The sequence below is a fragment of the Heterodontus francisci genome, chromosome 12 (assembly GCF_036365525.1).
Source record: "Heterodontus francisci isolate sHetFra1 chromosome 12, sHetFra1.hap1, whole genome shotgun sequence".
NCBI lineage: Eukaryota > Metazoa > Chordata > Chondrichthyes > Heterodontiformes > Heterodontidae > Heterodontus > Heterodontus francisci.
In genome coordinates, this window is record NC_090382.1 from 34,178,395 (window position 1) to 34,203,005 (window position 24,611).

The 24,611-nt window shown below is 44.2% G+C and overlaps 1 gene segment (V, D, J or C); it reads right to left on the reverse strand.

Moving 5' to 3' along the window:
- Window positions 1-6,342: 6,342 nt before the first annotated feature.
- Window positions 6,343-24,611, reverse strand: part of LOC137375564 (immunoglobulin heavy constant gamma 2-like) — a 36,762-nt gene continuing 18,493 nt past the window's right edge. Inside the window, 3 exon segments of the C gene segment in view lie at window positions 6,343-6,912; window positions 7,307-7,441; window positions 8,298-8,618. Coding sequence covers window positions 6,827-6,912; window positions 7,307-7,441; window positions 8,298-8,618 — 542 coding nt within the window.

Sequence of the window (24,611 nt, forward strand, 5' to 3'; positions counted from 1 at the left end):
GAACTTGCAGGTGGTTGTGTTCCCATGCATCTGCTACCCTTGCCCTTCTAAGTGGTAGAGGTCGCGGGTTTTGAAGGTTCTGTCGAAGGAGTCTTGGTGAGTTGCTGCAGTGCATCTTGTAGATGGTACACACTGCTGCTGTGCACCGGTGGTGGAGGGAGAGAATGATTAAGGTGGTGGATGGGGTGCCAATCAAGTGGGCTGCCTTCTCTTGGAAGATGACGAGCTTCTTGAGTGTTGTTGGAGCTGCACCCTTCCAGACAAGTGGAGAGTATTCCATCACACTCCTGACTTGTCTCTTATTGATGCTGGACAAGCTTTGGGGAGTCCAGAGGTGCGTTAGTCACTGCAGATATCCCAGACTCTGACCTGCTCTTGTAGCCATAGTATTTTGATTAATGGTAATACCCAGGTTATTGATAGTGGGGGTTCAGAGGTGGTAATGCTGTTGCACATCAAGGGGAGATGGTTAGATTCTCTCTTGTTGGAGATGTTCATTTCCTGACACTTGTGTGGCATGCCTGTTACTTGCCATTTATCAGCCCAAGTCTGAATGTTGTCCAGGTCTTGGTGCATGCAGGCACAGACTGCTTCGGTATCTGAGGAGTTGTGAATGGGACTGTACACTGTGCAAACATCAGCAAATGTCCCCATTTCTGACCTTATGATGGAGGGAAGGTCATTGATGAAGCAGCTTGAGATGGTTGGGCCTAGGAGACTGCCTTAAGGAACTCCTGCATCAATGTCCTGGGCCAACCATGATTGGCCTCCAACAATCACAGCCATCTTCCTTTGTGCTAGGTATGACTCCAACCAGTGGAGAGTATTCAGTTCTGATGAAAGGTCACTGACCTGAAACGTTAACTCTGCTTCTCTTTCCACGGATGCTGCCAGACCTGCTGAGTATTTCCAGCACTTTTTGTTCTTATATTAGTGGAGAGTATTCCCCTGATTCCCATTGACTTCATTTTTGATAGGGCTCCTTGATGCTACACTCAGTCAAATGCTGCCTTGATGTCAAGGGCAGTCACTCTCACCTCACCTCTGAAATTCAGCTCTTTTGTCCATGTTTGGACAAGATTGTAATGAGGTCTGGAGCTGAGTGGCCCTGGTGGAACCCAAACTAAGCACTGGTGAGCTGGTTATCGTTGAGTAAGTGCCACTTGACAGCACTGTCAACAACATCTTTCATCATTTTGTTCCAGATTGAGAGTAGACAGGATGGGGCAGTAATTTGCCAGATTGGAATTGTCCTGCTTTTTGTGGACAGGACATACCTCGGCAATTTTCCACATTGCCAGGTAGATGCCAGTGTTGTAGCTTTACTGGAACAGCTTGGCTAAGGGCACAGCTAGTTCTGGAGCACAAGACTTCATACTACAGCCAGGATGTTGTCAGGGTCCATAGCCTTTGCTATATCTGGTGCTTTCAGATGTTTCTTAATATCACGTGTAGTGAATCGAATTGTCTGAAGTTTGACATCAGTGATGCTGGGGACCGCAGGAGGTGGCTGAGATGGATCATCCACTCAGCACTTCTGGTTGAAGATGGATGCAAATGCTTCAGCCTTGTCTTTTACACTGATGTGCTGGGCTCCCCTATCATTGAGGATGAGGATGTTTATGGAGCCTTGTCCTCTGGTTAGATGTTTAATTGTCCACCACCATTCACAACTGGATGTTGAAGAACTGCAGATCCTTTGGTTGTGGAATTGTTTAGCTCTGTCTATAGTCTACTGCCTCCAATGTTTAACATGCATGTAGTCCTATGTTGTAGCTTCACCAGGTTGGTACCTCAGTTTTAGTTATGCTTGCTGCTGCTCCTGGCATGTTCTCCTATTAAACAAGGGTTCATCCCCTGGCTTGATGTTAATGGTAGAGTGGGGGACATGCCAGACCATGAGAGTACAGATTGTGTTTGAATGCAATTCTGCTGCTGATGGCCTACAGCACCTCATGGATGCCCAGTTTTGAGCTGCTAGATCTGTTCTGTATCTATCCCATTTAACATGATGGAAATGCCGCAAAACATAATGGAGGTTGTCCTCAGTGTGAAGATAGATGTATCTGTGACTGGTAGATTGGTGAGAACTAGGTCAAGTAGGTTTTTCCCTGGTGTTGGTTCTCGCACCACCTGCCATAGGCCCAGTTATGTCCTTCAGGACTCGGCCAGCTCAGTCAGTACTAGTGCTACCATAAGGTCAAATAAGATTGGGTGAGAATGACTATATCAGGTGGTTGCTTGAATAGTCTGTGGGATAGCTCTCCCAATTTCAGCACATGTCCCCAGATATTAGTGAAAAGGACTTTGCAGGGTTGCTGAGCTGGATGTGCTTTTGTCATTTCTAATGCCTAGCTTGATGCCGGATGGTCCATCCAGTTTTATTCTTATTCGACTTTTCTGTAGCGGTTTGATACAACTGAGTGACTTGCTAGGCCATTTCAGAGGGGAGTTAAGAGTCAACCACATTGCTGTGGATCTGGAGTGACATGTGGTCCAGACTGAGTAAAGATGGAAGATTTCCTTCTCTGAAGAACATCATTGAACCAGATGGGTTCTTATGACAATCTGGTAGTTTCATGATCATTATTAAAGAGACTAACCTTTTATCCCAGCTGTTGTGATGGGATTTGAACTCTTGCCTCTGGAGTATTAGCCTAGGTCTCTGGATTACTAGTTCAGTAATATTACCACGATGCTAGCGCCCACACCCACCTCCCCGCAACCTACCCCCCACTCCCACCCCCCACTACCCCACTCACCGAATGCACAGCAGGGTCTCACAAACAGCAGTGAGATAATGACCAGATTATCCGCTTCACAGATGTTGCCGGAGGGATAAATATTGGTGAAGATAATGCATTGAACTCCCCTTCAAATAGTGTCATGGGATATTTTATATCCATCTGAGAGAGCAGGCGGGGCCTTGGTTTAACATCTCATCCGAAAGATAGCACCTCCAACAGTGCAATACTCCATCAATACTGCAGTGGAGTGTCAACCTAGATCATGTGTTCAAGTCTCTGGAGAGAAAGAGACAGCAGACAGAGAGAAAAAGATAAAGGGCTATCAGATAGTAAATTGTGATAGATTGCTTCCATTGGTCAATAAGACGTTAATGGGGGACACAAATTAAAGACAATCACAAAAAGAAATAAAGAGGATATTAGAAAAAGTTCTACACATGAAGGGTGGTTAGAACATGGAATTCGCTGATACAAACGTTTGTTGAAACTAAGTGCATAAATTGTAATAAACAGGGAGGCGGACAGCAGCTTGAAAGAGGGGAATATTAAAGGAGTGCAAGCAGGAGAGTGGGATTAGACTAGGTTGTTTATATAGAGCAAAACACCAGTAAGATTTAATGGGCCAAATGGTCTCTTTCTGTGTTTTAGGGTTCTGTGACTGTAACTCAGGCCATCTTAGGTACAATTTTTGTCTTTGTAGTTAGACCAAGGTGTTCTGAGAACTGCTGTGATCTAATTTTATGATATGATTCCAATCTGAGTTACAAACAATCAAGTGCAGTCGTTCATTGATTTGTGTTTGTCAACAATGTATTGAAAAGTCACCATCTTTGAGCAATTCCATTTTATTTATACAAATGCAATGTACAAATCCAGAGTGTTAAAGTACAGTGGCACAGTGGTTCGCACCGCAGCCTCACAGCTCCAGCGACCCGGGTTCAATTCTGGGTACTGCCTGTGTGGAGTTTGCAAGTTCTCCCTGTGTCTGCGTGGGTTTCCTCCGGGTGCTCCGGTTTCCTCCCACAGCCAAAAGACTTGCAGGTTGTTAGGTAAACTGGCCATTATAAATTGCCCCTAGTATAGGTCGGTGGTAGGGGAATATAGGGACAGGTGAGGATGTGGTAGGAATATGGGATTAGTGTAGGATTAGTATAAATGGGTGGTTAATGGTCGTCACAGACTCAGTAGGCCGAAGGGCCTGTTTCAGTGCTGTATCTCTAAATCTAAATCTAAAATCATAATCACTAGCAATGGGAAAACCCTGTCTCCAAAAAACAATGCTACTGCAAAACGAAAACAGATAATGCTGGCAATGCCCTGATTACTGCCCTTGGCCTTCTGTACTATTAATTACTGTTTCAGTACACAGTAAAATTATATTTAAAAGCTTCTACAATATTCATTACTCCCTACAAACACACACGGAGCTTGTGAATGGAATAGGCATGAGAAGGTAATGGGGCAATATTCATTGCTCCTCCTCAACAAACGCTGCAGTCTGTTGGATTGTTTTCAACACTGAGAGGCTATTCCTCCCATATTTCATCAATCAGTTCCCAGGTCAGGCTCTCTCCTGCAGCCCACAGTGAATTCTCTAGACTTTCAAATTGCTTTCGTTTTTAGCAGTTCACCAAGCACCGCTTTATTGTACAAATATTATTAAAAAAGCAGACAATTAAAAACGGAAATAAACTGGCACTTCAGTATCAAGAGTTTCGGAGGCAAGCAGTCTGTGGTTCATATTTACAATAAGCTGGCTGATGAGAGCACTGGATGGTGGGAGGACACGAGCAATTCTCCTTAACATATTAAAAAATGTAAAGAAATCACGAGCCCTGAATGAGGCAAATAGTTTAGGTGCTTTCAAAAGGAAACTAGATGAGTACATGAGAGAAAAAGGAACAAAAGGATATCCTGAAAAGCTGAAATTAGGTAGATAAATTGGGAGGAGATTTGTGTGGAGCACAGACTAGTTGGGCTGAATAATCTGTTTCTGTGCTGTATATTCCCTGTAGTTCTACGTTAAATTCCAAACTTATCTAAAAATAGGGTGTTAACCCATCAATGCCTTGGAATATTTCCATCATAATGTGAGTAAATGACCAATAACAACAGGTGATAAGAAATCAGCAAACATTTCTATAGTTCCCGCTGAACTTTAACAGGTAAACACAGTGTATTTGCAAAATATGATTAAGTCAGTCCATCCTTTGTTATTCCCTCAAATGAGTTTCACTGAAATACAAGAAAGATCTTTAGAAGTAAACCCAGGAAACAATAATTGTTGCAGAGATTAAAACAAAAGCAATAATTGCTGGAACTCTGAAATAAAAACAGAAAATGCTGGAAATACATGGCAGGTCAGCCACTGTAATGAGAAAAAGAAGATAGGTTCTCAGTTTCCAGGAAGCTGATACACCCGAAACATGAACCTGACTTCTCTTTTACAAATGCTGACTGGCCTACTGTGATTTTCCAGCATTTTCTGATTAATATTGCACCAAAATGGTTGAAAAATGTGTCAATATCAATTACATTTACTGGATATTTTATTAGTAAAACTACTTTAAAAGACAAGAGGAAGAAACTGTTGTCAGCAACAGAAGCATATGGGGGCTATCATGTTTTTAGGTTTCTACGCTAACTTTACTGAGTTTCCTCAGAAAATTCCTGCAAGTAGTCCTCATATTCCCTACGATCTGGAGTGTACTTCCCCTTGCCAATATCTAAGTAAACAATAGACAGACCCAGGAATTGTAACCGAGAATCTTATGCTGTACACTGACTACTGGAAGGTATCACATGCCACCCCTTGATGTTTCCCTTTTCCAAAAGCAGAGTGAACATGCACTTTCAACCGACTGTTCATCAGATTCTGAACCAACAACTGATTTTATTTACAATCAAAATGGGAGTGTAACAGCGAGACCATTCTCACCTTTATCTACAGTTAGGATCATACAATCATACAGCACAGGAGACCATTCAGCCCATCTTGTCTCTGCTAGCTCTTTGTAAGGGCTATCCAATTAGCCCTACTACCCTGCTGTTTCCTTATCACCCTTCCAATTTCTCATTTTCAATTATGTATCCAATTCTCTTTACCAAGTTATTTTTTAATGTAACGTCACCACCCTTGCAGACACTGCATTCCAGATTGTAACAATTTACTGCATTAAAAGAATTATCCTTATACCCCTACCTTGCATATTTTGCCAATTATCTTAAATCTGGGACCTCTAGTTCCTCACCCTCCTGCTAGTGAAAACAGTTTCTCCCTTTCTACTCTATCAAAGCTCCTCAATAAGGATTCAGTGGTCTCTCTAAGAGCGGAGGAATAAAAGAAAGACGTGCATTTATACAACACCTTTCACAACTACAGGGTGTCCCAAAGAGCTTTACAGCAAATGAATTACTTTTGAAGTGTATTTGATTTTTTTGATTTAGAGATACAGCACTGAAACAGGCCCTTCAGCCCACCGACTCTGTGCCGACCATTAACCACCCATTTATACTAATCCTACACTAATCCCATATTCCTACCACATCCTCACCTGTCCCTATATTCCCCTACCACCTCCCTATACTAGGGGCAATTTATAATGGCCAATTTACCTATTGTAGTTGTAATGTGGGAAATGCAGCAGCCAATTTGTGCACAGCAAGCTCCCACAAGCAGCAATTTGATAATGACCAAATAATCTGATTTTTTTGTGATGTTGATTGAGGAGTAAATATTGGCCAGGACACCCTGCTCTTCTTTGAAATAATGCCACGGGATCTTTTATGTCGACCTGGGAGGGTAGATGGGACCTTGGTTTAACGTCTCATCTGAAAGACGACACTGCAGACAATGCAGTGTTCTCTCAGTACTTCACTGGACTGTTGGCCTAGATTTTTGTGCTCAGGTCCTAGAGTGGGACTTGAACCCACAATCTTCTGACTCAGGGATGAGAGTGCTACCAGCTAAGTGATGGCTGACACAGTTCCACTGCTGTTGGTGCCAACAGTGACGGAATTGATAATGGATGTAAACTAATATCTAGACTTCTCAAGGTGATAGCTGTGAACCAAAAGTGCTACTCTTGTCCATGTGCCATGCAATTGGTGTTTGCATAGGTGGATTCCGGTCTGATGTCCAGGTTCGGAGCCTCCCTGAAATTAGCTGCATCAAAGAACAAAAACACAGATTCTGTAATCATAATTTGTTCTGTCTCATTCTGTGGAAGTTGTTCCAATAACTTGTAACTTTGTCTATAGAATTAATTATCAAAACAGTTGGCTGGATTATCTTCTTTAAACAGCACATGAGCCACAGCAAATACAATTAGGCAATGAGAATTGTACAGAACCAGTCCCATTTTCCATCCATTGATTTACATGGAAACAAAATCAGGCAGGCTCTGTTTCGGAAGTGTCATCCTCCCCTCCCGATATTTCTCTCTTGGCTCAGCCCAGGTAAGCTTTACCACTGGGGGGTAAAGACAAAAATCCCTGCCAATGGGTATTATTTAAATATAATATATAACGGACCAGGAAGGCAGTGAAGCCAAACTTACCGGTCTTGGTGTGGGAGGAACAAGTGGTTTTCTTGTAGATGGCAATAAGAACAACAATAATTAAAAGCAGGCCTCCCAATACAGCAACAATCCACAATGAAATTATCATCCTCAGGGTTCCACCAGACTTCACTGCTTTAAATACAAGTAATGAAGATATCAGATCTCTTTGAAACAGGGCAGAGGTACCAGAGCATAAAATAACATAGTGCAATATGTATTCCTTATTTAGAAGTAGGTTTTTCTTTGGGTGGTGTACAGCATATGTCATCTAACCCACCTGGAGGCATAAATACTAGAACTCAACATTGCCCAGAATAAGGAAGCACTTACTGCAGATTTCCTAAAGTTTGCACAGCTCTTATTCAATATCTATCCATTGGCACTCTGTCTGTGTTAATTACATTCGTGTGAGAATGGTTCTCTGTGTAAGTGAATGCAATTCAACCTGAAATGAGCCATGAATCTCGGCTGTTCCAGTTTGTTTTTAGATTTAACTCTTCACAGCTGTGAAAATGCCTTCTCTGAAACCACCCTGGGATATTTCCAAGGGGTTACTGATTGACTGCATGTAACCTCATAAACATACACCCAACAAACACACACCCCTTGCGCACGTATGTGCACACACAGACATACACACACACAGACACACATACACACACACAAACACACATACACACACAGACATACACACACAGACACACATACACACACAGACACACATACACACAAACTTGCATCCCACCTGACATCACCCACAGCCCACACATACATCCACAATTCCCTTTCCCACAAACACACAGCCAACCCAGGCCAAAACACCACATCCCAACACACATAAACCCTCCCCAAGCATACACCATACCCACACACCATGCACACCCACACCCAAACATGTTCACCCCACCCATACGCCCCTACATCCCTCCTACACACACACCCATACATATAAGCACTCCATTTACACACATACTAATGTCAAACTTACCCAGATCCTTACTGACTGCTCTGTATATCGGCTGTCCCAGGGACACGTGTTTCACCTCACACCAGTACATGCGATTACTGTCCCACTCTGCCCTCAGCACAGTGAGCTGGCTGACAGTCCGGTAGCTGCTATTACTGCCCAAAGCCACTGCAAATGGCATCACTCCCATATCCACTGGACCATTCTCATCTCTCCAAGTCACAGAAATATCAGCAGGATAAAAGTCTGACACCAAACAATTCATTGCAACAGTTTGCCCTGCCGAGGCAGCGTCAAGTGGGGGAGAGATCAGATAGATCACAGGCTCCCGAATGTAACCATCTACAGCATAGACAGGAACATATCATTAGATAAGAGATTAAATAAATATTTACAGCTTTATCACATGCATTAGGTCAAATGTATTTAAACCATGTTAAGTGAAGGCAGAGAGCAGTGAGTATCCAGGTAAAACAGCATCAATAATTCTGTAATAAAGCAGAATGATCAATTAGATATTCAGACCTCTAGATTATGGAAAATGATTGCATTAGGGCTCCTGATTACTCTAACAGCAAGTAAAACATTCAGTAATTCATAAACTGTTACAGCACAAGATAGCACAGTACAAGCTAACACCACTGTCACATATATGCATGGAGAAATTATGAAATTATAAAACAAACCCCAAACGGACACTTATCCTGAAAAACAAGATGGAGTCGCGAGGTCAAGCGATCTTATGCTGTACTGCCAATACACATGGAAACTACTAGAACCCTGAGTCAATCTTCATGTCTGGACCAGCCTTGGAGAAGGCATTAAAATGTAAATGGCCCATTCTGTGTTAATGTCTACCGCGTTTCAACAAATTGGGTTGATAATGGCATGGCAGACATGATGTCTCCAACTCCCTGTCCCACAAACACACAGCCAATCTAGGCCAAAACACCCACAGCCCAACACACATAAACCATCCCCAAACATACACACACATCCAATCCAACCAAGCACCCCCACAGCCCCCCTACACACACCCATACATAGAAGCACTCCATTTACACACATACTAATGTAGAGCTGACCCAGATCCTTACTGACAGCTCTGCATATCGGCTGCCCCAGGGACTCAAATGAATGGGTGTGAAAAGACTACACTTTATCAAAATGGAATGAAGATTGGTGGCACCCAGACCCCATTGTCTAACAATGGACCCACTATCAGACACCATTTATCAGGACAATGGTAAGGACACCAGGGGTCTGATAAGGAACTTAATATGCTGTGCAGACAAAGGCAGAGAGCCAAAGGGAGAGATTCCATCTGCTCCAGCAGAAGAAGAACAGGGAGAGCGAGGTGGCAGCTGGGTAAGTGAGTTTCAACTCATATAAACTTACCTTTTTGTTTCGGCAGTTTCTTTTTGCAGCAGCGATAGGGAGAGCGAGGTGGCAGCTGGGTAAGTGAATTTCAATTCATATAAACTTACCTTTTTGTTTCGGCAGTTTCTTTTTGCAGCGGCGACAGGGAGAGCGAGGTGGCAGCTGGGTAAGTAAGTCTTATATATTTGGGCAGCGGCTGAACCCAAGACACTACACCTGTAGTGTCTCCCACCCGCCCTCCTCCTCTAACCAAAAAAAAAGGACTCGGTGGTGTGTAGATAAGGTAAGGCTTTTTCTATTTCTTTTTTTTTTCCGTGTGATTGGTAAAAACTTTTCGTTCCTTTTTCATTTATCTAAGTTAAGACTAAGTTAAGCTTAAGATTAAAAATGGCAGGAGATCTCAGACCCGTGTTATGCTCCTCTTGCTCAATGTGGGAGCTCAGGGACACGGCTGATGTCCCTGACTCCTTCACGTGCTGGAAGTGTGTCCAGCTGCAGCTCTTGTTAGACCGCATGACGGCTCTGGAGCTGCGGATGGACTCACTTTGGAGCATCCGCGATGCTGAGGAGGTCGTGGATAGCACGTTTAGCGAATTGGTCTCACCGCAGATTAGGATTGCTGAGGGAGAAAGGAAATGGGTGACCAAAAGGCAGAGAAAGAGCAGGAAGGCAGTGCAGGTGTCTCCTGCCGTCATCTCCCTCCAAAACAGGTATACCGTTTTGGATACTGTTGGGGGAGATGGCTCACCAGGGGAAGGCAGCAGTAGCCAGGTTCATGGTACCGTGGCTGGCTCTGCTGTTCGGAAGGGTGGGAAAAAGAGTGGAAGGGCTATAGTCATAGGGGATTCGATTGTAAGGGGAGTAGATAGGCGGTTCTTTGGTCGAAAACGAGACTCCCGAATGGTATGTTGCCTCCCAGGTGCACGGGTCAGGGATGTCTCAGATCGGCTGAAGGGGGAGGGTGAACAGCCAGTTGTCGTTGTGCACATAGGCACCAATGATATAGGTAAAAAACGGGATGAGGTCCTACAAGCAGAATTTAGGGAGTTAGGAGCCAAGTTAAAAAGTAGGACCTCAGAGGTAGTAATCTCAGGATTGCTACCAGTGCCACGTGATAGTCAGAGTAGAAATGAAAAAATAGTCAGGATGAATGCATGGCTTGAGAGATGGTGCAGGAGGGAGGGGTTCAGATTTTTGGGACATTGGTACCGGTTCTGGGGGAGGTGGGACTATTACAAATTGGACAGTCTACACCTGGGCCAGACTGGAACCAATGTCCTTGGGGATGCTTTTGCTAACGCTGTTGGGGAGGGTTTAAACTAATGTGGCAGGGGGATGGGAACCAAATGAGGAGGTCAGTGGACAGTAAGGAGGTAGTAACTAAAGCCTGTAATGAACTAGATAATGAAGTCAGCGTGACTAAGGGGAAGAGTAGGCAGGGAGCAGATGATGAACGCAAAGGGACTGGTGGTCTGAGGTGCATTTGTTTTAATGCAAGAAGTGTAGTAGGTAAGCAGATGAACTTAGGGCTTGGATTAGTACTCGAGCTGTGAGGCAATATGGGCAGAACTCAGAAATAGGAAGGGTGCGGTAACAATGTTGGGGCTGTATTACAGGCCTCCCAACAGCGAGCGTGAGATAGAGGTACAAATATGTAAACAGATTATGGAAAGATGTAGGAGCAACAGGGTGGTGGTGATAGGAGATTTTAATTTTCCCAACATTGACTGCGTTTCACTTAGTGTTAGAGGTCTAGATGGAGCAGAATTTGTAAGGAGCATCCAGGAGGGTTTTCTAGAGCAGTATGTAAATAGTCCAACTCGGGAAGGGGCCATACTGGACCTGGTGTTGGGGAATGAGCCCGGCCAGGTGGTTGAAGTTTCAGTAGGGGACTACTTTGGGAATAGTGATCACAATTCCGTAAGTTTTAGAATACTCATGGACAAAGACGAGAGTGGCCCTAAAGGAAGAGTGCTAAATTGGGGGAAGGCCAACTATACCAAAATTCGGCAGGAGCTGGGGAATGTAGATTGGGAGCAGCTGTTTGAAGATAAATCCACATTTGATATGTGGGAGGCTTTTAAAGAGAGGTTGATTAGCGTGCAGGAGAGACATGTTCCTGTGAAAATGAGGGATAGAAATAGCAAGATTAGGGAACCATGGATGACAGGTGAAATTGTGAAACTAGCTAAGAGGAAAAAGGAAGCATACATAAGGTCTATGCGGCTGAAGAAAGACGAAACTTTGGAAGAATATCGGGAATGTAGGACCAATCTGAAACGAGGAATTAAGTGGGCTAAAAGGGTTCATGAAATATCTTTAGCAAACAGGGTTAAGGAAAATCCCAAAGCCTTTTATTCAAATATAAGGAGCAAGAGGGTAACTAGAGAAAGGATTGGCCCACTCAAGGACAAAGGGGGAAAATTATGCGTGGAGTCAGAGAAAATGGGTGAGATTCTAAACGAGTTCTTTGCATCGGTATTCACCGAGGAGAGGGACATGACGGATGTTGAGGTTAGGGATAGATGTTTTATTACTCTATGTCAAGTCGGCATAAGGAGGGAGGAAGTGTTGGGTATTCTAAAAGGCATTAAGGTGGACAAGTCCCCAGGTCCGGATGGGATCTATCCCAGGTTACTGAGGGAAGCGAGAGAGGAAATAGCTGGGGCCTTAACAGATATCTTTGCAGCATCCTTAAACACAGGTGAGGTCCCGGAGGACTGGAGAATTGCTAATGTTGTCCCCTTGTTTAAGAAGGGTAGCAGGGATAATCCAGGTAATTATAGACCGGTGAGCCTGACGTCAGTGGTAGGGAAGCTGCAGTAGAAGATACTGAGGGATAGGATCTATTCCCATTTGGAAGAAAATGGACTTATCAGTGATAGGCAACATGGTTTTGTGCAGGGAAGGTCATGTCTTACCAACTTAATAGAATTCTTTGAGGAAGTGACAAAGTTGATTGATGAGGGAAGGGCTGTAGATGTCGTATACATGGACTTCAGTAAGGCGTTTGATAAGGTTCCCCATGGTAGCTTGATGGAGAAAGTGAAAGCGCATGGGGTCCAGGGTGTACTAGCTAGATGGATAAAGAACTGGCTGGGCAACAGGAGACAGAGAGTAGCAGTGGAAGGGAGTTTCTCAAAATGGAGACGTGTGACCAGTGGTGTTCCACAGGGATCCGTGCTGGGACCACTGTTGTTTGTGATATACATAAATGATTTGGAGGAAAGTATAGGTGGTCTGATTAGCAAGTTTGCAGACGACACTAAGATTGGTGGAGTAGCAGATAGTGAAGGGGACTGTCAGAGAATACAGCAGAATATAGATAGATTGGAGAGTTGGGCAGAGAAATGGCAGATGGAGTTCAATCAGGGCAAATGCGAGGTGATGCATTTTGGAAGATCCAATTCAAGAGTGAACTATACAATAAATGGAAAAGTCCTGGGGAAAATTGATGTACAGAGAGATTTGGGTGTTCAGGTCCATTGTTCCCTGAAGGTGGCAACGCAGGTCAATAGAGTGGTCAAGAAGGCATACGGCATGCTTTCCTTCATCGGACGGGGTATTGAGTACAAGAGCTGGCAGGTCATGTTACAGTTGTATAAGACTTTGGTTCGGCCACATTTGGAATACTGCGTGCAGTTCTGGTCGCCACATTACCAAAAGGATGTGGATGCTTTGGAGAGGGTGCAGAGGAGGTTCACCAGGATGTTGCCTGGTATGGAGGGCACTAGCTATGAAGAGAGGTTGAGTAGATTAGGGTTATTTTCATTAGAAAGACGAAGGTTGAGGGGGGACCTGATTGAGGTGTACAAAATCATGAGAGGTATAGACAGGGTGGATAGCAAGAAGCTTTTTCCCAGAGTGGGGGATTCAATTACTAGGGGTCACGAGTTCAAAGTGAGAGGGGAAAAGTTTAGGGGGGATATGTGTGGAAAGTTCTTTACGCAGAGGGTGGTGGGTGCCTGGAATGCGTTGCCAGCGGAGGTGGTAGACGCGGGCACGATAGCGTCTTTTAAGATGTATCTGGACAGATACATGAATGGGCAGGAAGCAAAGAGATACAGACCCTTAGAAAATAGGCGACAGGTTTAGATAGAGGATCTGGATCGGCGCAGGCTTGGAGGGCCGAAGGGCCTGTTCCTGTGCTGTAATTTTCTTTGTTCTTTGTTCTAAAGACACTGATGTGTCTGAAGAACTGATCTAACTCTCCCCAAAGGAAAGGAACTAGCTGAGAATATTACCATTCTCCAGATAGCCTTTTTAACAAGTTTTAGCCAGATTATAACAATCCAGATATTATAAGGGTCTGGGTATCTCTCCCCAATAATGTACCTCCCCACTGAAGAATGTACAGAGATGGGTTCTCGAGTTTGCGATACAGAACACTATATGAGACAATAATATTCTAAATGATATAAAAGTTTACTAAAGAACTGAACATGCAATTCACATATGATGGGAAGTCAATCGCAATGTTAATAGTTCTCGGAAAAAAAGAAAGTATAATCTTATTTCTAGTACAGAATCTAAGTTTTAAGTCTAAATATTGCTACAGTAAAATATTTGAGATATCCATCAATATTTGAGGCAGCATTTACCTTAAATCCCTATGTAGAAAGCTACAGAGTTTAGTGAGATACCTCTATCCCAATTAAGGGGAGAACTATCATTACCACACCACAGTAGCTCATACCTTTACCATGAGAAACACTGGAGTGAGTCCAACTAATCTGAAGATCCACTGTATGCTTCCAATATTTATACTGTTTCTAAGCTGCATAACTAAGTTTTTACATAAATGGATGTTACTTCGTTTGCAAGTAGGTTCATCCCCTTCTATTTCCCAGATAAGGCTGGATAACTGTTAATTTTTGGCTAAGGTCCACCTTCTTTGATTTCTAAGAAAGGCGAGGCCAACAGCAAGGTGGCCTCTGTTGGTGGTCAATTTCCTTCGTCACCTAACTGTGTTTCAAGATTATAATTCAGTTTCCTGGGCTTGGTTAGTTTTGTCAAATTTCATTTGACGGTGGTTTAGGGCTGTCTGCATAAGACTATCTTATCAATTATTACACTGTTTTAGCTTATGTGATCGATTGTAAACTGTGTTATCAAGGTGTTACTGTGTGATGAGGTTTGTGACTTTTTAGGAGTGAATTCCTTTTATCAGAAGCTGCCTCTATGCTGTCAGATGAGGCAAGCCCTTCACCACAGAGACATGTCCAGAGACATGCCTATGAACTTCTTTTAACATTTTAGGAAGATGAAACCTGATTTTAATTTTTATACCCTAATTCATAGAAAAATAACTTTTTAAAACTTATAACCCCTTATTATGGCCGAATTCCTTCACAGGAAAACCATCCTAATCATTTCCCACCTATCCGTAACAGATTGGGGCTTGTGAGCCGGGATTTGAAACATTTGATTAAACGAGTAATTTGGAAGCAAATTGATTGTAAATTATAAAAGAATAAATCATCAGGTTTTCTCATATTATTTTTACTGTCCTAAAAATCTTAAGACATGGCCACATTCGACGCCAAAGTATTTGTAGAACAGAGAGCGTTATCTTGGGGTGCATTAAATTCATTAAACTTTGAGGACCTAAAAGTTGTAGCTAACTAGGTGGGAGTAACTTTAAAGCAAGAACGCCTGAGAACCTTAAAACTCTAGCTAATCATTTTAATCTTGACCTAGATTCAGAAGAAACAGGCGTGGACCCTGAGGCTGATAAAGCAGCTTCGGCTAGAATTCAAATGGAAATGCAGGGAATGGAATTAGGGTTTCAAAAGGAAAAAGAAGAAAGAGAGATGAAAAGGGAAGAAGAGAAAGAAGAAAGAAAAATGGAAAGGGAGAGAGAGGCAAGGCAGCTTGAATTAGATAGGAAAAAGTGAAGGCACGGCCAGCAATTCAAATACTGACCCCAATTCAGAGCAAAGCTTTGATTTTATGAAACATTTACAATTAGTGCCAAAATTTAATGAGGATGAGGTTGAATCAAATTACAAGAAAAATTAATGGGAAGAGCCTATAAATCTTACCCTATGTGATCAGATTATGAGATTATGAGCAAACCAAAGCTGCTATATTAAATGCCTATGAGTTAGTTCCTGAGGTTTACTGCCAAAACTTGAGAAATGCTCGTAAAAGGCCTGCTCAAGCCTTCATTGAATTTGAGCAAGCTAAACATATGGCTTTCAATCGCTGGATGAAATTTCTGAAGTTAGAACCCTTGCATGAGAACTTACGAGAGTAATCACATCACAAGAATTTAAAAACAGTATTCCAATTAATATAAAGACGCATATTGAGGAACCATGGGTCACAAAGGTGAGGGACACTGCTACAATGACAGACGATTATGAATTCACACACAAACCCTTTCAGCAGGGAAAACCCTTTCCTAATAATTCCCAGAGGTCTGGGAATGGCAGCAAATGGGATAGTAATAGCTGATAGGGTGGTAGTGAAAGGGAGAATAGAAATGAGAATGCAGGGGGCCCTCCACAAGTCAGGAAAGAAGGCGCAGAGGGTAGAAGACCTGTGTATTCCCTCTGTAGTAAGCAGGGCACGTGAGAATCGACTGCTGGAAATGGAAGGGGAAGCCAGTGGGTTTTGTTGGGATTCACAAGGCCAGTCCAAGAAAGCATGACCTAACAGGTGGAAAGATAGACCAGACCATGGCCCTAACCACAGTGAGTGGCCTCCCTAAGAATACTGCCACGGGTGCAGTAGAAACTGACAAAATCCCCGAGGGTTACCAGGATTTTGTCTTAAAGGGAAAGGTGTCCCTGAATCCCTCTAATGAGGCAAGCAAGCCAATTGTCCTGCTTAGGGATACAGGGGCCACTCAATCCTTAATGCTGGCTAAAGGCATGACCTTCCAACCAGAGAGCTCGATGAATGCGAAGGTTCAGGTAAAGGGCATTGAAGGTGGGTACATGCCCGTACCCTAATATCGGGTCCACTTACAGTGCAAACCTAGTGCTGGACCAGTTCCAGTAGGGATTGTCCCTAGTCTGCCTGTGGCTGGAATAGATTTGTTGTTGGGTGATGATTTGGCTGGGGGTAGAGTGATAGCCTCCCCAGTAGTCTTAGATAAACCAAACAAGGCGAGGGAGATGGAACAGTTACAGGAAGAAGTCCCTGGAATATTCACTGATTGTGTAGTGACCAGGTCCATAGCTAAGCGAGCTCCGCTGGAGAGAGTTGAGCCAGTAATGCAGACAGATGAATCAGAGGTCTGGCTGGCAGAAACGTTTTTCAGAGATTTCAAAGAAGCGAAGGAGGTAGTCAGCAGATCCTCCTTGATTGAGGCTCAACAGGCAGACCCCGATTTAAAAAGAATAGCCCAGATCGCCTGTCCTGAGGCAGAGGCAGAAGCAGTTCCTGAATGCTATTCCTTTAAAAATGGGGTAGTGATGAGGAAATGGAGACCTCTGCAGCGACCTACAGAGGAGGAATGGACAGTGGTCCACCAAATTGTAGTTTCTCCCAACCATCATAGGGAAATCTTGAGGATTGCCCACAAAATCCAAATGGCTGTGTACATGGGTATCCAAAAGCCCCAGGCCTGGATAAGCAGGCACTTTTATTGGTCTCACCTCCACAAAGATGTGGGTGAATTTTGTAAGACCTGTCATACTTGTCAGGTTTTTGGGAAACCACAGTCTGCAATCAAGCCCGCTGTACTAATACCTATACCTGCTTTTGACAAGCCCTTTAGCAGAGTTCTGGTAAATTTTGTGGGACCCTTACCTAGAACTGGGACAGGTTTTCAGTAACTCTTAACAATCATGGATATGGCCACTTAATTCCCAGAAACTATATCCCTCAGGAAAATCACAGCAAAAGCCGTGGTCGAGGGACTGACCCAGGTTTTCACCCGCTACAGACTGCCCAAAGAGATCCAATCAAATCAAGGATCTAATTTTATGTCCCGGGTATTCCAAGAGGTTAAGCATAGCCTCGGCATCGAACAGCTAAAATTCTTGGAATATCACCCACAGTCACAAGGGGCTCTGGGGCGTTTTCACCAAGCCTGAAAACCATGATCAGAGCCCACTGCTGTGAACATCCTCACAATAGGGATAAAGGATTAACTTTTCTGCTGTTCGCTACTCGAGATTCACCCAATGAATCAATGGGCTTCATTCCATTTCAATTGGTCTACGGGCATGAGGTGAGAAGCCCCCTTAAGCTGACCAAAGAAAAAATTCTAGATCAGAGGAAATTTTGTTGTTAAATTATGTATCAGCCTTTCGTGAGCAACTTTTTAAAGCATGCTTTGCAGCTAGGGAACAACTTAAAGTCTCTCAGCAGAGCATGAAAAGGCAGGCAGACAGATATGCTCAGGCTTGGACATTTAAACCAGAAAATCAGGTCCTGGTGCTGTTTCCATTGCACAGCGAACCCCTGGAGGCGAGATTTAGTGGCCCGTACTGTGTGGGGAAAATGATCTGTGAGGTAAATTACTTGATTAACTCCCCAGACTGGAGAAAGAAACAATGACTGTGCCACATAAATATGTTAAAGAGATATCATAATCGGGAACAGGACAAAGCAGTGAATGCATGCCAGGTAGTGAGAACAGAGGAGGATGGAGACAATAGTGAAGAGGAACTAGGGGGAGAAGGGAACCCAGAAAATTGTCAGATTCAACCCCTACTGTGAAATTAGCCAACACAGAAATCTTAGGGACACTAGAGACAGTACTTAATTATTTAAGTGACGAGCAGAGGAAAAGATTAGTAACATTATTAAGAGAGTTAGGGGGAGTGTGTAGGGACAAACCAGGTCATACCTCTTTGACCATTCATGATGTGGATGTAGGGGAGACCCCACCTATTAAACAAAATCCATACCCAGCAACCTTTCCAAGGTTGTTGAATCAGGTGGTGACTGGTTAAACAATTGTGCCGTCTACCTTGATGACCTGCTGGTCTCGAGCAACATCTGGGAAATCGCTTAAGAGCATTATTCAAGGATCTCAAAAATGCTAACCTAGTGGCCAACTTAGCTGAAAGCAAGTTTCCTAAAGCCAAAGTGACCTATTTGGGACGTGTTGTTGGTAAAGGTCGAGTGTTGCCAAGGGCAGCAAATGTACAAGCCCTCCTGGGAATGTGTGGTTTTTATAGAAAATTTGTCCCCAATTTCAGAAGCCTTGCTGCCCCATTGACCAACCTACTTCAGAAAAACATCAAGATAGTATGGTCAGAACCGTGTCAGATGGCTTTCGAGAAATTGAAGGCTATCCTAACAAATGAACCCATATTAGCAGCACCAAATTTTAACAGGTCCTTTAAGTTGGCTGTTGATGTGAGCGATGTAGGAGCAAGAGCTGTCTTACTGCAGGAAGATGACTCCGGTATTGCGAGACCAATTGGCTATTTTTCAAAAAAAATTAAATAAACATCAGTGTAAATATTCCGCAATAGAAAAAGGAGGCATTGGGACTTCTGCTAGCCCTTCAGCATTTTGAGATCTATGTTAATAACAGAAACAGGAAAATTTTAATATACACTGACCACAACCTAATAACCTTCTTAGAGAAATTCAAAGTTAACATTACTGGGCTGTTCAGATGGGGTTTACTCCTCCAGTCTTTTAATTTAAATAACATGCACATTGCTGGAAAAAATAATGTCATTGCAGACGCACTGTCCAGAGTTTGAATAGACAATACCACCAGCAGCTGTGGAAAGTCTAGTGACAGAGACTGAGGAATGTATGTGAATGAATGCTTGTGAATGTCTACTATTGTGGGTTTACTTTTCTTGCTGTCTGAAAAACAAAAAAGAATGAAATACCAAGGGATTCAATTTTTTTCCCTTTTTGAAGGGAGGTGTCAAGCTCATGCACAGAGAAGTTATGAATTATATAATGAACTTATAAAACGAACCCCAAATGGACACTTTTCCTGAAAAACAAGATGGAGTTGAGAGGTCAGGTGACCTTATCCTATATTGCCAATACACATGGAAACGACAAGAACCCTGAGTCAACCTTCATGTCTGAACCAGCCTTGGTGAAGGCATTAAAATGTCAATGGCTCATTCTGTGCTGTTTGTTCTGTTTGTGCTGGTTTCTCTGCCTTATAATTGGAAAGCGGTGAACAAGGATTCACCAAGGGGGACCTAAAAACACGGTGTGTTTAAAATTAAACCCTGTGATGGTAAGACCAGGTGAAGGCTGAGTGGGAACTCTTGACACCTATCTCACCTGATCACAACAGAAATTTGGGGGCTCATCCAGGATTTTACCCACAAACGAGAGAAATTGGAAGTGGGAAGCCAAATTGTTCCCAATCAAAGAAGAGCAAGATTCCAATACAGGTTTTAGAACATAGAACATAGAACATTACAGCGCAGTACAGGCCCTTCAGCCCTCGATGTTGCGCCGACCTGTGAAACCATCTGACCTACACTATTCCATTTTCATCCATATGTCTATCCAATGACCACTTAAATGCCCTTAAAGTTGGCGAGTCTACTACTGTTGCAGGCAGGGCGTTCCACGCCCCTACTACTCTCTGTGTAAAGAAACTACCTCTGACATCTGTCCTATATCTATCACCCCTCAACTTAAAGCTATGTCCCCTCGTGTTTGCCATCACCATCCGAGGAAAAAGGCTCTCACTATCCACCCTGTCCAGCCCTCTGATTATCTTATATGTCTCTATTAAGTCACCTCTCCTCCTCCTTCTCTCCAACGAAAACAACCTCAAGTCCCTCAGCCTTTCCTCGTAAGACCTTCCCTCCATACCAGGCAACATCCTAGTAAATCTCCTCTGCACCTTTTCCAAAGCTTCCACATCCTTCCTATAATGCGTGACCAGAACTGCACGCAATACTCCAGGTGCGGCCGCACCAGAGTTCTGTACAGCTGCAGCATGACCTCGTGGCTCCTAAACTCGATCCCCCTACTAATAAAAGCTAACACACCATATGCCTTCTTAACAGCTCTATTAACCTGGGTGGCAACTTTCAGGGATTTATGTACCTGGACACCAAGATCTCTCCGCTCATCTACACTACCAAGAATTTTCCCATTAGCCCAGTATTCTGCAATCCTGTTACTCCTTCCGAAGTGAATCACCTCACACTTTTCCGCATTAAACTCCATTTGCCATCTCTCAGCCCAGCTCTGCAGCCTATCTATGTCCCTCTGTAACCTACAACATCCTTCGGCACTATCCACAACTCCACCGACCTTCGTGTCATCCGCAAATTTACTAACCCACCCTTCTACACCCTCATCCAGGTCATTTATAAAAATGACAAACAGCAGTGGCCCCAAAACAGATCCTTGCGGCACGGTGGCACAGTGGTTAGCACTGCAGCCTCACAGCTCCAGGGACCCGGGTTCGATTCTAGGTACTGCCTGTGCGGAGTTTGCAAGTTCTCCCTGTGTCTACGTGGGTTTCGTCCGGGTGCTCCGGTTTCCTCCCACATGCCAAAGACTTGCAGGTTGATAGGTTAATTGGCCATTATAAATTGCCCCTAGTATAGGTAGGTGGTAGGGAAATATATAGGGACCGGTGGGGATGTTATTGGAATATGGGATTCGTGTAGGATTAGTATAAATGGGTGGTTGATGGTCGGCACAGACTCGGTGGGCCAAAGGGCCTGTTTCAGTGCTGTATCTCTAAACTAAATCTAAACCACTAGAAACTATACTCCAGGATGAACATTTACCATCAACCACCACCCTCTGTCTTCTTTCAGCTAGCCAATTTCTGATCCAAAGCACTAATTCACCTTCAACCCCATACTTCTGTATTTTCTGCAATAGCCTACCGTGGGGAACTTTATCAAACGCCTTACTGAAATCCATATAGACCACATCCACGGCTTTACCCTCATCCACCTGTTTGGTCACCTTGTCAAAAAACTCAATCAGGTTTGTGAGGCACGACCTACCCTTCACAAAACCGTGCTGACTATCGCAAATGAACTTATTCTTTTCAAGATGATTATAAATCCTATCTCTTATAACCTTTTCCAACATTTTACCCACAACCGAAGTAAGGCTCACAGGTCTATAATTACCAGGGCTGTCTCTACTCCCCTTCTTGAACAAGGGGACAACATTTGCTATCCTCCAGTCTTCCGGCACTATTCCTGTCGACAATGACGACATAAAAATCAAGGACAAAGGCTCTGCAATCTCCTCCCTGGCTTCCCAGAGAATCCTAGGATAAATCCCATCTGGCCCAGGGGACTTATCTATTTTCACACTTTCCAAAATTGCTAACACCTCCTCCTTGTGAACCTCAATCCCATCTAGCCTAGTAGTCTGTATCTCAGTATTCTCCTCGACAACATTTTCTTTCTCCACTGTAAATACTGACGAAAAATATTTATTTAACACTTCCCCTATCTCCTCCGATTCCACACACAACTTCCCACTACTATCCTTGATTGGCCCTAACCTATCTCTAGTCATTCTTTTATTCCTGATATACCTATAGAAAGCCTTAGGGTTTTCTTTGATCCTATCCGCCAATGACTTCTCGTGTCCTCTCCTTGCTCTTCTTATCTCTCCCTTTAGATCCTTCCTGGCTAGCTTGTAACTCTCAAGTGCCCTAACTGAGCCTTCACGTCTCATCCTAACATAAGCCTTCTTCTTCCTCTTGACAAGCTCTTCAACTTCTTTAGTAAACCACGGCTCCCTCGCTCGACAACTTCCTCCCTGCCTGACAGGTACATACTTATCAAGGACACGCAGTAGCTGCTCCTTGAATAAGCTCCACATTTCGATTGTGCCCATCCCCTGCAGTTTCCTTCCCCATCCTACGCATCCTAAATCTTGCCTAATCGCATCATAATTTCCTTTCCCCCAGCTATAATTCTTGCCCTGCTGTATATGCCTGTCCCTGCCCATCGCTAAGGTAAACCTAACCGAATTGTGATCACTATCACCAAAGTGCTCACCAACTTCTAAATCTAACACCTGGCCGGGTTCATTACCCAGTACCAAATCCAATGTGGCATCGCCCCTGGTTGGCCTGTCTACATACTGTGTCAGAAAACCCTCCTGCACACACTGGACAAAAACAGACCCATCTAAAGTACTCGAACTATAGTATTTCCAGTCAATATTTGGAAAGTTAAAGTCCCCCATAACCACTACCCTGTTACTCTCGCTCCTGTCAAGAATCATCTTTGCTATCCTTTCCTCTACATCTCTGGAACTATTCGGAGGTCTATAGAAAACTCCCAACAGGGTGACCTCTCCTCTCCTGTTCCTAACCTCGGCCCAGACTACCTCAGTAGACGAGTCCTCAAACGTCCTTTCTGCCGCTGTAATACTTTCCTTGATTAACAATGCCACACCCCCCCCTCTTTTACCCTCTTCTCTGTTCTTAGTGAAACATCTAAATCCCGGAACCCGCAACATCCATTCCTGTCCCTGCTCTACCCATGTCTCTGAAATGGCCACAACATCGAGGTCCCAGGTACCAACCCATGCTGCAAGCTCACCCACCTTATTCCGGATGCTCCTGGCGTTGAAGTAGACACATTTTAAACCAAGCTCTTGCTTGCCAGTGCCCTCTTGTGTCCTTATAACCTTATCCCTGACCTCACTACTCTCAACATCCTGCACACTGGAACTACAATTTAGGTTCCCATCCCCCTGCTGAATTAGTTTAAACCCCCCCGAAGAGCACTAGCAAATCTCCCCCCCAGGATATTGGTACCCCTCTGGTTCAGGTGAAGACCATCCTGTTTGTAGAGGTCCCACCTACCCCAGAAAGAGCCCCAATTATCCAGGAAACCAAAACCCTCCCTCCTACACCATCCCTGCAGCCACGTGTTCAACTCCTCTCTCTCCCTATTCCTCACTTCGCTAGCACATGGCACGGGCAACAACCCAGAGATAACAACTCTGTTTGTTCTCGCTCTAAGCTTCCACCCTAGCTCCCTGAATTTCTGCCTTAAATCCCCATCTGTCTTCCTACCTATGTCATTGGTGCCTATGTGTACCACGACTTGGGGCTGCTCCCCCTCCCCCTTGAGGATCCCAAAAATACGATCCGAGACATCACGTACCCTGGCACCTGGGAGGCAACACACCAACCGTGAGTCTCTCTCGTTCCCACAAAACCTCCTATCTGTTCCCCTAACTATGGAGTCCCCAATGACTAATGCTCTGCTCCTCTTACCCCTTCCCTTCTGAGCAACAGGGACAGACTCTGCGCCAGAGACCTGTATCCCATTGCCTACCCCTGGTAAGTCGTCTCCCCCAACAGTATCCAAAACGGTATACCTGTTGTTGAGGGAAACGGCCACAGGGGATCCCTGCACTGCCTGCTGGTTCCCTCTCCTTCCCCTGACGGTAACCCATCTACCTTCTTCTTTTACCTGAGGTGTGACTGCCTTCCGATGACTCCTCTCAATAATCCCCTCTGCCTCCCGAATGATCCGAAGTTCCTCCAGCTCCAGCTCCAGTTCCCTAACGCGGTCCTCGAGGAGCTGGAGCTGGGTGCACTTCCCGCAGATGCAGTCAGCAGGGACACCCTTGGCGACCCTTACCTCCCACATTCTGCAGGAGGAACATTCAACTGCCTTAACCTCCATTCCCACTATTCTAAATTCCCAAGTTTTTAACCAATCACACGATAAAACAAGAAGAGAAATAGAAAAAGCCTTACCTTACCTACACACAACCGAGTCCTTTTTTTGGTAAGAGGAGGAGGGCGGGTGGGAGACACCACAAGAGTAGTGTCTCGGGTTCAGAAACAGCCCAAATAGAGAGGTTTCTACTTACCCAGCAGTCCCTGCTCCACCGAAACTCCCGATGAAATTGACTTCCCAGCTGTTCACTCCTCGCTCGCAATGCCTGTGCTCCTGGAAAAGCTGCACAACGAAAAGCTTTTCTTGTGGTTGTATGTGCTTGAGTACTAACATGTCTGCAACTGAAGCTAGTAACTTGGGATAAGTTAAAAGC